Source organism: Trachemys scripta, chromosome 12 (assembly GCF_013100865.1).
Source record: "Trachemys scripta elegans isolate TJP31775 chromosome 12, CAS_Tse_1.0, whole genome shotgun sequence".
NCBI lineage: Eukaryota > Metazoa > Chordata > Testudines > Emydidae > Trachemys > Trachemys scripta.
The window spans coordinates 16,300,474-16,316,052 of record NC_048309.1 but is presented as its reverse complement, the minus strand read 5'-3'; the positions used below and the strand labels follow the sequence as shown (position 1 = coordinate 16,316,052).

The window sequence follows — 15,579 nt, the reverse complement described above, 5'->3', positions numbered from 1 at the left end:
TTGGCTTCACCTATACAGTATGTTTTCCTCCTGTATTTTTCCCTCTGTCTTCCTGATTTGCATTTCACACCCCTCCTCTCTCTATAACTTCCTCCCAACCAAATGTTAATTCTGAAACATTCAAAGTTTTACTTAAATCTTGCATAGCGGGACGTGTTAGGACAATATCTGCAAAATGCCCCAGACATAAATTGCTACCACTTTTGTTAAGAAAAGATGCTTATTTTTTTACCCTGCACTGTTGCAATCTTTTATAAAAAAGATTTATCATTATTCTGTTCAGTCACTCATAGACTTTAAGGCGAGAAGGGACCATAATGATCATTTAGTCTGACCCCCTGCACATTGCAGGCTACAGAACCTCGCCCACCCACTCCTGTAATAGACCCCTAATCTCTGACTGAGTTACTGAAGTCCTCAAATCATCATTTAACGCAGTGGTCTCCAACATTTTACGCACAAGATCACCTTTTGAATTTAAGATCAACCCAAGATCTACCCTGCCCCTTCCCTGAGGCCCTGCCCTGTTCACTCCATTCCTCCCTCCCTCCGTCACTCACTCTCCTCCACCCTCACTCACTTCCAGCAGGCTGGGGAGGTGGGGAGTGGGTGCAAGCTCTGGGCTGGGGCCAAAGTGTTCGGAGTGTGGGAGGGGGGTCCAGGCTGAGCCTGGGGCAGGAGGTGGGGTACAGGAGTGAGAGGTGCAAGCTCAGGGAAGGAGTTTGGGTGCAGAGGTCATATGGTCACACTGCACCTAATCTCATAGAATCCACTGGACATTTCATGAGTTTTACTTTTTATTAGTGTCATTTGTGGTTTATAGATCCAAAATCCTTCAGGGATTGTCACAAATCAGTGTAACATTCTCAACTGTGGGATGTGCATTGGTTGAGCCTGGGGTAGGGGGTTGGGGTGCAGGAGTGAGGGGTGTGGGCTCTGGGAAGGAGTTTGGGTGCAGGAGGGGGCTCTGGGCTGGAGCAGAGTGTTGGGGTGCGGAAGGGGGTGAAGGCTCTGGGAGGAAGTTTGGTGCAGGAGGGGGCTCCGGGCTGGGGCAGAGTGTTGGGGTGTGGAAGGAGGTATGAGGTGCAGGCTCCGGCCAGGAGGTGCTTATCACAGGTGGTTCCCAGTCAGTGGTGCAGCGGGGCTCAGGCAGGCTGCCTGCCCAGGCCCCATGCCGCTCCTGGAAGTGGCTGGCTGCTGGCATGTCTCTGCAGCCCTGGGGCGGGGAGGCGGCTCTGTGTGCTGTCCCCGCCCCCAGCACCATCCCCCAGCTCCCAGCCAATCAGAGCTGCGGGGGCAATACTTGTGGGTGCAGGCAGTGCACGGAGACCTGCTGCTCCCCTCCGCCCCACAGGGGTCGCAGAGATGTGCCAGCAGCCAGACACTTCCAGGAGCGGCATGGGGCCTGGGCAGGCAGGCAGCCTGCCTAAGCCCCGCTGCACCGGATCAAGCTTGGCTCCTCAACTGATTCGCCTGGAGCGGCACTTGGGCGAGCTCGGAGGTACTTGAGGCCATTCGGTCAGGACTGGAGGTAACTTTTAGTGGCCCAGCGATTGCAATCGACTGGCAGAGGCTCCAGGATCGACCAGTCGATCGCGATCGATGGGTTGGTGACTACTGATTTTAAGACTTCCAGTTACAAAGAGGCACAAAAGATTCACTGTACTGTATCAGGCCATCGGTCTGTTAAAGTCTTGATCCTATATCTCACAGCTGCAGTGTTGCATATGTAAGTGTGATGAGCAGGAGCACAGAGGAACCCAGTTCTGCATTAATGGTTTATACCAGTGGTTCTCAAACTAGGGCCGCCGCTTGTTCAGGGAAAGCCCCTGGTGGCAGGAAGCGGCGGCCAGTACATCCCTCGGCCCGCGCCGCTTCCTACAGCCCCCATTGGCCTGGAGCGGCGAACTGCAGCCAGTGGGAGCCGCGATCGGCCGAACCTGCGGACGCAGCAGGTAAACAAACCGGCCTGTCCCGCCAGGGGCTTTCCCTGAACAAGCGGTGTCCCCAGTTTNCCGGTTTGTTTACCTGCCGCATCTGCAGGTTCGGCTGATCGCGGCTCCCACTGGCTACGGTTCGCCGTTCCAGGCCAATGGGGGCTGCAGGAAGGGTGGCCAGCACATCCCTCCACCCGCGCCGCTTCCTGCAGCCCCCATTGGCCTGGAGTGGCGAACCCCGGCCAGTGGGAGCCGCTATTGGCCGAACCTGCGGACGCGGCAGGTAAACAAACCGGCCCGGCCCGCCAGGGGCTTTCCCTGAACAAGCGGCGGCCCTAGTTTGAGAACCACTGTATAAATCACTCACTTCCTGGGTGTGGTGTTCTGTCTCATCTAGTGGCACCAAGGAGAGAGAGAGAGAAACAAACAATCAAACAAACAAACAAACAAAAATAGTTTGCTCTATAGCCTTAGCTAACAGCCAGTTGGCTTTTAGCTTATGCGATAGAGGCTCATGCACTGAAGTCCCCAGTTTGATCCTGCCCGCCACCAATGGAGTTACAATGTCAGTGCTTCTGCATCGCTGACAAGTAATTCCCGACTAATAGCAAAATTAAGGCTCAACAATCCTATAACTAAATATTTAATTGGAGTGATAAAGATGCTACTTAAGACCACCTCTCTTCAGACATGGCCAGTCTTCCCCTGGCATTGCTTCTTTTTTACCCTGCACTATTGCAATGGAGTAGACACGCAAGGGGCTTTATGCGTATTATTTGCTCATTCCACAGGGCTACGCTTTGGGCCTGTTCCAAAGCCCATTCAAGTCAATAGGAATCCTTTCATTGACTTCACTGGGCTTTCAATGGCCCCCACTGCTTAGTACTTGCACCCACACATAGCTTCTGCTCACACTTAACCGCAGTATAGTAGCCTTATGTTCCCTGTTGCACAGTGAACAAGGATTTACAAGATCAAATCGTAAATCATAAGGTGCCACAACTACTCCTCGTTCTTTTTGCAGATACAGACTAACACGGCTGCTACTCTGAAACCTGCCACCAAATAGTGGCCAATACCTGCCATTTCAGGGGAAGATGAAACCTGCCAATAACACACTTAGTCAGTTATTCAGTATTGTATATGGCATGACAGAGGGTGCCCTGCAGTAAAGTATTTAAGCCATGAGGCATGAAATTTGGCCTTCCTATTTTAGCATTACTATGAATATTTCTGGCCATATTTTCTAGCCTGTTTTAAAGTCAAGATTCGGTTTCAGCCTTTGATCGCCTGATGCAGTGGATTCTCCAGGCTAACTAGTCAGTATGGGGGAGAAAGTATTGTTTTAAATTTACCCCCCGCCCCCAGTGTATTGTCACCTTTTGACCTCCGCATATTATGGGATGGCATGAAGAGAGGGAGCTGAGCTCCTTTCACTTAACCAGTCATAATCTGAAGTATCTCAACCAAAGCCCCTTATTCTTCTGCACTGTGTCCCCGCCCCTTTCTCTCCTTAGATACGTGCAACCCCAGTCTCTAATCATCTTCAGGATCCATCTTCTATGTAGCACTTACACATTTCTAGTCCAGGCTGTTTCAGCAGAGGTGAAAGATGTGTTCTCATGCTAATTATAATAATCTTACATATAGTACCTGAATTCTACTTATTAATTAGTATTATTAATCATGTTTATTACAATAGTATTTAAAGATCAACCAAGAATGGGGTCCCATTGTAAAGGCACTGTACAAACACAGAGTAATGGATGGTCCCTGCCTTGAGGAGTTTACAATTGAAATAGACCAGACAGACACCAAGTGGGGGAAGGGTTACACCACACATGCTGAGTGAACAATGAGGGCAACAAACATGTTAGTGCCACTTTTGGGGGGCAGTGGAGCTAGTTAGGAAAGACTAAGCTAAATGGAAAAGGAAGAGTCGTGGGATTGGGCAGGGGAGAAGACGGTAAGAGGGGCAAGGGTGGAGTAAAGCAGAGGTGAAAGGACTATGAAGGAGAGGGTTACAGCAAAGAGCCCATCTGCACAGGGCAGAGAACGTCCTCTCAAAACGAGTAAGTTCTCTGAATGTCTAGAGGTCTCTGCTTTGGCTGCCAGCTGGAGTCTATGGCTCCATCCTCTCTGGGGTTACCTTTCCCCCTAAGGCCACCTGGGAGGAGGTGTGAAAGAAAAGGCACCACTTGGGTCCTGGTGACTCCATGGTAAGTACTGCATGAGCTGTACACACAGAAAATCACTGAAATGCAGCCACATCTGCGGTGGAAGGTGGCAGCTCAAGGCCCATGTCACGCCACATACCCCTAGAGGGAAGGAGAGAGGAAATTTTAGCTAATCTACCAATGTCTGGTTGCATCTATGCCAGGTTGCATCCCTTTTGTCCATTACCTAGCTGTGCTCCACTGCCCCAGGCACGCCCTTGTGTGCCTGTGCCCATGCCCGGGTATTTCCCTACCCACAACCATACGTTCCTTTACTGGGGTCACCTCCTGCCCAGCTGTGACCCCTGGCCACACCCCTTGCCCGCAGCCTCCTCACTGGCTGCCCCTGGCCCTGCTAGTCCTTCACCAGCCTACCCACGCCCTTCCCTGCTCTCGCCACGCCCAGCTCAGCCCTGGCCAGAAAAGCGCGTGACTGGGTGTGGGCGGAGCTGATGAGAATGGACCCGCCCCGGGGCGTGGCCTGGCGGCGACGGGGCGTGGTTCGAAAAAGCTGCGGTGTTGCGCGTGCGGGTTAGGCCGCCGCCCGTTGCCTACGCGGGTGGGCGTGGCGGAGCGCCGGCCCCTTTGGGCCGCCGTCGCGGCGCTGGGGCTGCTTTGCGGAAGTGCACCGGGGGGCGGCCGGCCGGTGGAAGATGGCGGGGGTGGAGAGCAGCTCCCGGTACCCGGAGGGATCGGCGCTTCAGGACCCGCTGTCCCGCTTCACCTGCCCCGTCTGCTTGGAGGTGTTTGAGAGCCCGGTGCGGGCCCCCTGCGGCCATGTGTGAGCGGACCCCGGGGATGGCCTGGCGCGGGACCGGGGGAGGATCTGGCACCCAGCGGGGGGGCTCCGTGATGGCAGGGGCTGGGCAGTGGCGGGGAGATCCATGGGGAACGGGGGCTCAGAGTAAGTGGGGCCTAGGCGCGGGCACTTCGCGGCTTCTGGAGGGGGTTAGGAGGGAGCTGTCCTCAGTGTAGGGCGGCCTGTGCCCCCAGCCCTGGGGAGAGGGTCTGAGCCCTGCCGGAGGAATGGGCCTGTGAATGCTGTAAGATCCCCGCCAAGAGCTTTCCCTGGGCTTTAGGTCCCCCCCCCACCCCTCCACCGGAGCCTGTTAACTCCTACGGGCCAGCGGGGCCCAAAGCCACCGGTCATGTAGTTGAGGGGGAGTTTTGCCTGAGTAAGGATTGAGGGATTGGGCCCTTAGTGGGATCGCTTTCGAGCAGCCGGCAGAAAATCCGACGGGCCAAACGGCCAGCAGTGCGCGCGGGGAATTCCGAAGGCTGGGAAAGGGGGGCGAACCAGCGGGCAGATTCTTGGAAACGATACCTGGGAGGGAATAGAAACCGAAGCGGTTTGGTTGTAGGCAGTGTGCGCTGGCGAAGGGGAAGTGTTGAATGGATTAAGGAAGAAGTTCGGCCTTTTTCTTTTCGGTCTATGGACTCATCTGCTGTGAAGTGGTGTGGATCTTTTATGGAAAGTGAAGTGAAGTTTTTTACCCACGAAAGCTTATGCCCAAATAAAGCTGTTAGTCTTTAAGGTGCCACCGGACTCCTTGTTGTTTTTGTGGATACAGACTAACATGGCTACCCCCGATATTAAATAAAATGTGGGTGATATGAGCTAAGGAGAGAAGGGCTATGCGTGGGATACTGACAGGTGGGGTAGGCAGAAACAAGATATCTGCTTGGCTCTGACTAAAGTGAAACTTAATTACAGTTCTGTCTGTGCTGGGACAAGGTGCCCTCCCAGCCAGTAAAATTCACAGGAGACAGCCTCTAAGAGGAAATATGCCCTCAGGTCAGACCTGCCTAAGGCTAACCACCATTTGCTTACATACCTTTAAACACAGTTTTCCTTTTCTGCACTAAGGGTAAAGTTATGGTCACAGTTGTCAGTTAAAATGTTCTAGTTAATGTTTTCTAACATGAGATTTTCTTAGCTGATATGAACTGTAAGCTTTATGGGGAAGGAACAATGTACATCCCCTTGGAGTTCTGGGGTCTGAAGAAAAGGGCTTTGCAGAGGTATCTGAGACCCCTTCTTTCTCTGCATGCAACTAAGGGGAATAGTTAGGCCATTTTTACAAGTTGCATTTCAGATTACTATAACTGAAAGATCAAAGGAATATTGTTTTCAATTTGTTTACTTTGTGTTTGACAGCACTTTGTTTAGTCAGCTTCACTATGCAATTGTTGGTTTGTTTGGGTTTTTGTGTTTGAAACAGTGAAGAGAAACTTTGACAAGAGGAAAATGTGGCATAAACCATAAATTGGCAAGAGCATTCAGGGACAGGGACATGACTTGAAACTGCTTTTAAATTGACTAGATTTACGGTGACTTGACTGTCCCTTAGCATATCAACAGGTTGCTATTTGTCAGTGGATGTTGTCACTTGTGATTTCTATTTCCTGTAGGGTAGGTCTGTGGGTATTTTAATTAGAACAGTGCAAATATGTTCTACAACATGCATTTTTACAAATCGTATTTCTCCCATATTAGCTTTTGCACTCCATGCCTGCAGGAATGTCTGAAGCCTATTCAACCAGTTTGTGGAGTCTGCCGCAGTACCCTGTCTCCTGGCAGTAGAGCTCTGGACCTGGAAAAGCAAATTGAAATGACAGAAACCACTTGTGATGGCTGCAATAAAAAAGTATGAAAGCACAAAACAAGAAGTACATACATGGCTGAACTAGGCAAACAGCTAGCATGGAAATACAATATTTGCACATCCGCTTTCTAGGGAATAAACCATCAGAACTTTAATTGTGATAAATAATCCATGTGGACTGCTTGTAGGGTAACATTAAGAGGTTTCCCTTTCCCCTGCCTGCTGTTTTTTCATTAGGAGGTGGGTTTCAAGTAGAAATATACAGTTAACATGAAGCTGAAGATGCAATAGGCTACTGAGCTACATGTACTTCTGCAGGGGTAAATTCTGTTCTGTAAATACAGTACAAAGTGAAAACTGTCTTAAGGGACAGACATACTGGTTTCTTAATGAAAATTTTCTACTATAAAAAGGTATAGCAGAATTTTATTCACTATGTTTGGGGTAGGCGCTTAAGACAAAACTGTCTAAGAATAGTCTTTTCTATAGATGTGAAATTCACAAGCAGATTCTGTGTATGGAAAAATACTTTAATACATTTTATTTCTAATGGTAGGGAAGTAGTATTTCTTCCTCAGTGGAATTACTAGTACTTCATGTGAACAATGCAGTTTAGGAATTATTGGACACCAGGTAGGGTTGCCAGTTTTGTTTGGACATATGCCTGGAAGTTTCATCACATGACATAGTCTTTATTAAAGATTAACCTTTAATTCCTGGAGACCCCAGGACAATCTTGGAGGATTGGCAACCCTAACACCAGGTGATAGGTGCTATAAATAATAAGAAACACTAATGAACTTTTGTTACTTTGTTATATGGCACAAAGAGTGAAACTTCTACAGTGAATATAGTCCTACATCTAAATATTAAGTTAATTTCCTCAAGGTGAATCAAAGATTAAGCATTTAAAACTATTTAAGGAACATTGTCATGTTAAATATACTTTTTCTATCTATGGTTACTAAAAGTCCCCTCCCGATTAAATAAAATGTGATTGATTGTTTTTTTTTTAGTTTCTCATTTTTATTCTGTTTGCTTTTTGTATTTAATTTAGCTTAAGAAAGTGTAACAGCCCAATGAGTTTCACTTTTGTTTCTGGTTGGTTTCATTTTTGTGCGATGATGTTTGTAGTTCAGTAGGACGCTCATCTGTCATTCCCATTCTCTCTCTCTCTGCCCCAGTGACTCTTCTACTGTCTATAAATATTTAAACAATTGTTGGACATAGAGAGAGAATGGGAACTACTGTCTAGTCTGGTGGTGAAGGCATCCACCTGTGAGTTGGGAGATCCCAGGTCCAGTCCCCCTGCTCCAATCACTCATTATTTATCAATAGTGGAGCAACTTTGAGGGAGCCCTACATCAGAATACCACATAGCTCAGTGGTTAGAGTGCTCTCCTAAGAGGTGGGGAGACCGCTGTTCAATCCTTTCTTCTTCTCTGGCAGAGGCGGGGAATTAAACCTGGGTTTCCCTCATGCCAGGCAAGTGCTTTAGCCACTGGGCAGGTGGGCAGCAGCAGCATTACTACTGCCAAATGCCTGTCTTCCCCCTCATTTGTGGGCCCCTCTGGGGCTTTGATGGGAGTCCAGACACCCAGAGGGAGGCAGCAGTGTGCATGCCCACAAGCAGAAACATAGGTGCTGAGGGAATTTTCATTCTGAAAAATGTAGGTGCTTACAGAGATTTGTAGTTTTATGTATTGCAGTAGAGCCAAAACTGGGACTTCGGTGGCTAAACACCTTTGTGGATCCCACCCTTCATAACTAATGTTTAAATATCTTTGATCTTCCCTTGATGATGCAGCTCTTGGTATGTCTCACTGGTGTCAAGACCACACTTAAAACCATTTTCTTTTTAGAATTAATAAAGAAGCTAGTGGTTTAACCTTGGTAAATATGTTAACCAGAACAACATAGCTAGCTGGACTTTGATTACTAAAGTTCTGTTTAGGAAAGAACCTTTGTTCTCTGCATTTCTTTGGCACTCTTAATGTGTCCCTATCATAATACTCCATGAGGTAGATTTTAGAGTATATCATCTGACAGTAGCCTACTTCCACTTGATCCTGTTGTTGCAGGGAATAGTGAAGGGAAGATCTAGAAAACTGACTCAGTGCAAAACGGATATAGTACTTTTCTGCATCTAAAGGGAATATAAAATAAGAATTACAGTGCTCAGGTAAACAAGGAGTCAGCTGTCCTGGGCAATATAATGCATTGTGTCGTTAACAAAAGTGTTATAGCTTCACTAACCTAGCTTCTATTTTATAGCTCTCTATTCTGTTCTGTCCCATGTGCCAAAACATTTAGCTTTCGCTACTTCAGTCTCATCTGAACACGAAGCTTCTTCTTATAGCAGATTGTTTCTAGATTCCACTGTTTATTTGCAATCCTTTTTTTAATTTTTAATTGAAAATAACCTTGCCTGTTAACTGTGTGTGTGTCTCTCTCTCTCTCTCTCTGTTGCTTACCTAGATGTACCTCTCAAAGATGCGTAGTCATGCAGCTTCTTGTTCAAAATACCAGAATTATATAATGGAAGGCGTTAAAGCTGTAACTAAAGACCCACCTCGTAACACCAGGTAACTATGCCTCTTGAAACATTCCTTTTTCAGATTGGTCAGAGGGATGCTGTTGGGTAACTGCTGTCCAAAACTAAGGTTTTGGACAGTACTGGTTTTAATTAACTTGGAAAAGTTTTCTTTTCTTTTCTTTTTTTTTTTTTTTTTTTTTTGGTTTTAAATATTCCAGTGCATTGCACCTGTGTGCCAGCAAGTGAGACTGAAAGCAAAACAATATTAGCTCTTCACTTATTTTGCACAACATTTACTTTAATCCTCAGATACTGATGTTAGCTAGGCCCTAATCCTGCAGTTGAGTGCACAGACATGCTGCTCCATTGACTTAAATTGCCCAAGCAGACTATTGCAGGATCAGGTCCTAGGTAAGGAAATGACTGCACTGCTCTATTAATCTGCACTGTAGCATATCTAGCACTTAATTGTGTGGTTTATTAAAGTGCTGCAAAATTATAATGAAGAAAGCAACTTGATGAATAGTGTATATATACTTAGATACATCTAATATTTTTAGATGCTGAAGAATAAGTGCTGTATAAATGCTAATTGTATTAAGAATTGTGCTGTTTAAGATGTCATCTGGTAACTAATAAAGAAAGCAGGTTCTTAAATTCAGATTGCTTGCATACCATACACTAAGGGTTTAACTTCCGAGTAGTCTGTATTTGAAATATCCTCTGTGACCTTGAATAGCCAGAGACTCTCTCGATTTTAATTCATCTTTCTATGATGTAATTTATTTATTTATTTTATTTTTTTACAGGAATGTTCCAAATCGTTTTACCTTTCCTTGTCCTTACTGCAGTGAGAAAAACTTTGATCAGGAAGGACTAGTTGAACATTGCAAAAAATACCACAGCATGGATGCAAAACAAGTGGTAATATTTACAGTATCAAACTCAATACAACAGTTTTGATGAGGAAATCTGGTAATCTCTGGGAAACTACAGAATCAGGGCCCTCACACACACAAGCATGTCCTTAACTTTAAGCATTTGGGTACTCCTGTTGACTCCAGTGGGACTACTCATGCAAATAAAATTAAGTACGTGCATATTTGTTTGCAGGATTGGGGCCTAACTGTAAAAGTCTGAACTTGGGTGTGACACAGTCACAGGTGCACCCACTTTAAGCCATTCTTTTATATTTTAACTTTTTTTCTAAGTATTACAGCCTCAAAATTAAAATACTACATAGTAGTAGTAATTTAATAAAACAAACATCTGGAATAAAATACCAATTTAGATAATGTCAAAAACATACTTTTTTGAGGTGGGGGGGAGGAAGCCCCTGGACAGACAAACTTTCATAAGGATATTAAGGTGTCTTAGAATTAACAAGTATTAACACATGCCTATACTGCAGCTTGTAAAAACTCAGTTTAAAAAAAAAATAAAAAATCTTAAACTGCCTGCACCTGCAGATTATTCACAATGGCTCATGTAGAATGAAGTTTTATCATTAGATCTTCTCTAAACTATTCCGTACATGCTCAGTAAAAGAGTAGATCACTAATCTGATGATAGAATTTTCATCAATTACGAGACATTTTTATCTGCAGGTATGGCAGGAAGTAGACCAGAAGCTGCAAAACTTACAGAAATTCAGCTCTAATAATTAATAGCTCTTTCCTTTGTCCCAAGGGTGGCTCTGGTATCTTCAGGAAATGCCTCAAGTTTCTTGGTTTAGAAAGGAGTATTCTCTTTTTCCATGCAGACATGTATCTTCTGCAAGGGCATGATGGGGGAGAAATTTTTTTTTTTTATTCTTGAAAAACAGGGAGGATGAAATACTTCTACAAAACAAGGAACTTTATTCAATATTCTAACTGTCAGTACACAGAGGTAGCTCAAAATTAGCAGTTAAATTCAGAAACCTAAAATCTGAATCGAAAGAATTCAGTGAGGAACCAAATATTCTAGTGTTAAATGATTTGGCAAAATGTTCTAAATTTGTTTCCTGTGACATATGAGTGTCTCATGAGGTCGTGGTTGTGTTTGTAATCGCCATAAGCCTATAAAATCTTTTTTTTTTTTCTTTCATTTCTTTTACAGTTCTCTGTTTTTTAAATCAGATATTTTGCCAGGGAGGGAACTGGATTTCAAGAGGCAAACCTAGATTCCAAGGACTGTTGTAGTGAGACTGGTCTCCAAAGAAGTCTTTGGTTCTGAGGATATTCCCCGTGAACTCAAATATATACATAATTCAGTATTCGGGTAAAATTTGTTTTCATGGCTTTTTCTCTAAGGTTTGCCCAATTTGTGCCTCGATGCCATGGGGAGATCCAAATTACAGGAGTGCTAACTTCATGGAACATCTTCAACGGCGACATCAGTTTTCCTATGATACTTTTGTGGTATGTAATGAGTGCATACTGTTAAAAATCTATTGCTCCTGTAATATCTGTTGTGGCTTGGATTAGGCTTTTGAAGATAGAAATGCCACTAATAGCTGTTTTAGGATATTTCTTAATCTTGGGCTATAGCAAAATAGCAACTGTTAAAATATTTTTTTTATGAGGTAGACAAATCGTGTTAGGTAGCTTGTGTGTGGGCATTTATGGATTTTTAAGTACCTACGCTTTCTGAATGTTTGTTCTCATTAGTATCCTTATTCAATTATGAAGTCAAGTTTCTAATGCGCGCTGCCTCTTTTGTCTTTAGGATTATGATGCTGATGAAGATGACATGATGGCACAGGTTTTACTACGTTCCTTGAGGGATCAGTGAACTAAGTGGGAGATGAACTGTATGATACCAACCTTCCATTAGGGGAAAATACACAGCATCCCTGACACCTGTCCCCTCTCATCCCAAGATGATCCCACACATCTGAAAATAAATATGGAAGATTTTTGAAGAATTGCAGTTTCTTGGCTCCAGTACCTGATCTCTCCATACATTACTATGGGTCTTGTCTATGTTAGTGGTCTCTTTGCTGCTGCTCATCCACTTCAGGGTAGTTCTCTTGCTTCCTTCACTCCAAAGGCTTGACTACACTTGAAACACTACAGCCGCATAACTGCGCTGCTGTAGCACTTCAGTGAAGATGCTGCCAACACCAACAGGCGGGGTTCTCCTGTCCGTGTAGGTAATCCACCTCTCTGAGAGGCAGTTGCTAGGTCAACAGAAGAGTTCTGTCAACCTAGCGATGTCTATACTGAGGGTTAGGTCAGCTTAACTAAATCACTCGGAGGTGTGGATTTTTTCACATCCCTGAGCGACGTAGCTGGATTGGCTTAACTTTTTAATGTAGACCAGGCCTTAGACCTGGTCTGTGCTTAAAACTTGTACTGGTGTAGCTATGTTGGTTAGAGGTGTGGAGAAACCCACATCCCTGACAGACGTAGCTATGTCAACAAAACTCCCAGTTTAGATGCTGCCACGTTGACATAAGAGTGCTTCTCTTGGCATAGAGGTGGTGGTGGTGTTCCTATACTGGCAGAAAAACTTTGTTGATGTACACTGCATCTCCACTAGTGGGCTATGCTGGTAAAGGCTCTGTAGTGTAGACACACAGCTTAAGTTTAGCCAGTTGTCTCCACATTACTGCTGCCTGCTCTCATTTTCCTTCCCCTGTCCCTGTATCCTTCTGCTCTCTATGTTCCTCTCTGATTTCCTCAGATCCCATAAACACTATAAAGCTTCAAGAAGGAATGGCCTAAATTGACTGTTGAAGACTATTAAAAACAAAACAAAAAAACACTTGAAAATATATCTTCCTAAATGTTGATTGAGCATTGGAAGCCATTTTTGGTGAATGGAAACTCTGATTTTGGATGCAACTGTCAAAAATTGGTTTGAATTTTAAGATTACCTAATACAACTATGGACTATACTTTCTTTTAACGGGGTTTCTAATGCTGGTAGTCATCCTAAAGGCTATACGTAATACATTGTAATAAGTAATAAAATATTACTAATACACAATACATTGCCTAAATAATGAGTCTTTAAATTATACACTAACAATTCTGTGCACCTGCATAAGGAACTGATTCACCATATTTATTTAGTTCAGCAGCTGCATGTTACATACTAGCATAAATTATAAATAACTGTATTCTGGTGACAAATTTCTAGCCTAGAAAGTAAAAGTCTATTAAAAAGATAGTTCTTACTATTTAAAAAAAAAAAATCCACAGGATGTATTTTTCTTTGTAAGTGTTACGTCTAATATTAATCAATCTTATGTGCTGTCTTGACATTTTATTTTTTTTATGTCTTCGGCATTGATTTTCTACAGTTTGAACCATTAAGCATTAAATGCAGCCTTTCACTGACAGAGGAATTCAAAAGCAAAACACTTCATTTTTACCTCTGCTTTGTTTTTTTTAAACTATAAAATGTTCCTATACATTTTCAGTTGTCCTGTTCCTCAGGACAACCTGAGAGTAACAAATTGGATTGATAATATGCAGCGCTTATACCCACTCTGTATGCTTTAGAAATTCTAACAATGGCTTGAACACCTGATTTTAAATTAGATTTTCAGGTGTCTTTTGAAAGATGTGATTTTAAACAGGTGAAACTGTACTTAGAATATGGTCTTCATGTAATGTGTATATACAGGTATAGTTTTGTGGCAGACAGGTGGAAAGCCACACAACTCAAATATGTGACACACAAAGGTACGGTGCATTCCATTTAAAATGTGTGACTAACATGCAAATCATAGTGTCTGTAATTACTGTTTCATATGCAGCGACTCACTTGATTTATGATGTCCCTTCTGTTGATAGGTCAAGTGTAGCACTCCAACACTTCCCCATAACATGGAGCCAAAAGCTTCATTACTTCATGTCTGTTGGGGGTGAGCTTCAATCTGATATGAAAGAAGACTAAAGCTGATTTTGTTATGTCTAATGGTAACTATTGCACTAAAAACTTCATTGTCTGAAACTGAAGTAAAACTACACCAGGGTCTGTGCTTTCAGAATTGACTGGATTTGCATACCTAACTTCAGCACACAGTTAGAATTACTTGCACAAATTAAGCACCTAAATGCTTGTGCAATTCAGAACATGCAATTCTGAAAACTAGGGCCCAGAGTATGTTTTATTGATGCATACCCCAGGGAATTATTTTTCTATAATTATGTATAGTTTAATCATCTTTAGAGTCTTTGTCAACTGGCTGTAACTTTGAGACCATGTATTGGTGACAATAGAATTCAGACATGTCATCTAATGACCTCTACTAGTGTAGTGGTTTATGTCCAAGTGGTTTACTATTAATTCCATTAATGGCCAGCAGTTGATATTACCTTTCTAGAAAATGCTTTTTGTTTTGGTTTAATTTTTTTTTTAAATTGATAAGTTAGCACTTAGAAGCTTCGAAGGACTGGAGTCCCATCAGCTAAGCCTCCCATCTCTAGTGGGTCTTTAACTCACTTTTTTGAACTGCTCTAAGTAGTGGTTTAAAGAGTTCCAGCTAAAATGGTTTGTTTGACATTTGGCGTCATCCACACAGGCTGGGCAAGCTAAGTTTAAACCATTTTTAAATTGAACTTTGTTTTTAATATGACTTTTTTGCTAATTTGGAACAGATCAGTAATCTGCTTGACTTGTGTTGAATTTTGAAGAGAGTTTCATACAGTGCTATGAAAATATAAACTACTATGTATTTTTGATACTCTGCTCGGCAGAGATGTTAACATCTTTCAACACTTTTGGTGGAAGCTCCTAATATGGAATTATAGAATTTCTAGGTTCTGGCTAGAACCCAAAGTCTTGTAATACACTGACTGATTCCAGATTTCTGCTAGTATTTAAGTGCACTTCCATGTAATTCCGATAAGATGTTTCAGAAAGCATCAAAGCAATTAAATTGTCTTGTTCTGGCTTTTGAAGACAAGGTATAAATAAATTTCATATAATTTATAAAATGTTATCTTTATGTAAACTTTTGTAACTTCCCCCCATGGTTCCATATTGTTCTCACAGCTCCTCCCTGAAGGAAAGCTGTAGCTGGCTCCACAACACATCACCTGGGTCCAATAGAAATGGATGGATACAGACACAAGAGACTACAGCTCAGTCTATGCAGAGATATTTTGTATAGGTTTTTAACATTGGCAGCCGCTATGCTGGTTCTGAATGTTTTAAATGCAAATGTAGACCAGACAACTTTTTAAAACCAGTTCAGATAAGCATGATTCAGACTGAGCTGGCAGTAACTCTTATCTGATTGGGTTTTGTTTGGTGTACATTAGCTCTTAACACTTGTACTTGAGGCT

General features: G+C 43.5%; 1 protein-coding gene across 1 annotated transcript; it reads left to right on the top strand.

Moving 5' to 3' along the window:
* Positions 1-4,697: 4,697 nt before the first annotated feature.
* On the top strand, positions 4,698-15,228 carry RNF114 (ring finger protein 114). The gene is made up of 6 exons (XM_034787430.1): positions 4,698-4,934; positions 6,651-6,801; positions 9,238-9,344; positions 10,105-10,219; positions 11,590-11,697; positions 12,005-15,228. Exons 1-6 carry the CDS (start codon positions 4,807-4,809, stop codon positions 12,068-12,070), a joined length of 675 nt encoding a protein of 224 aa, XP_034643321.1. The 5' UTR covers positions 4,698-4,806; the 3' UTR covers positions 12,071-15,228.
* The last annotated feature ends 351 nt before the right edge of the window (positions 15,229-15,579 follow it).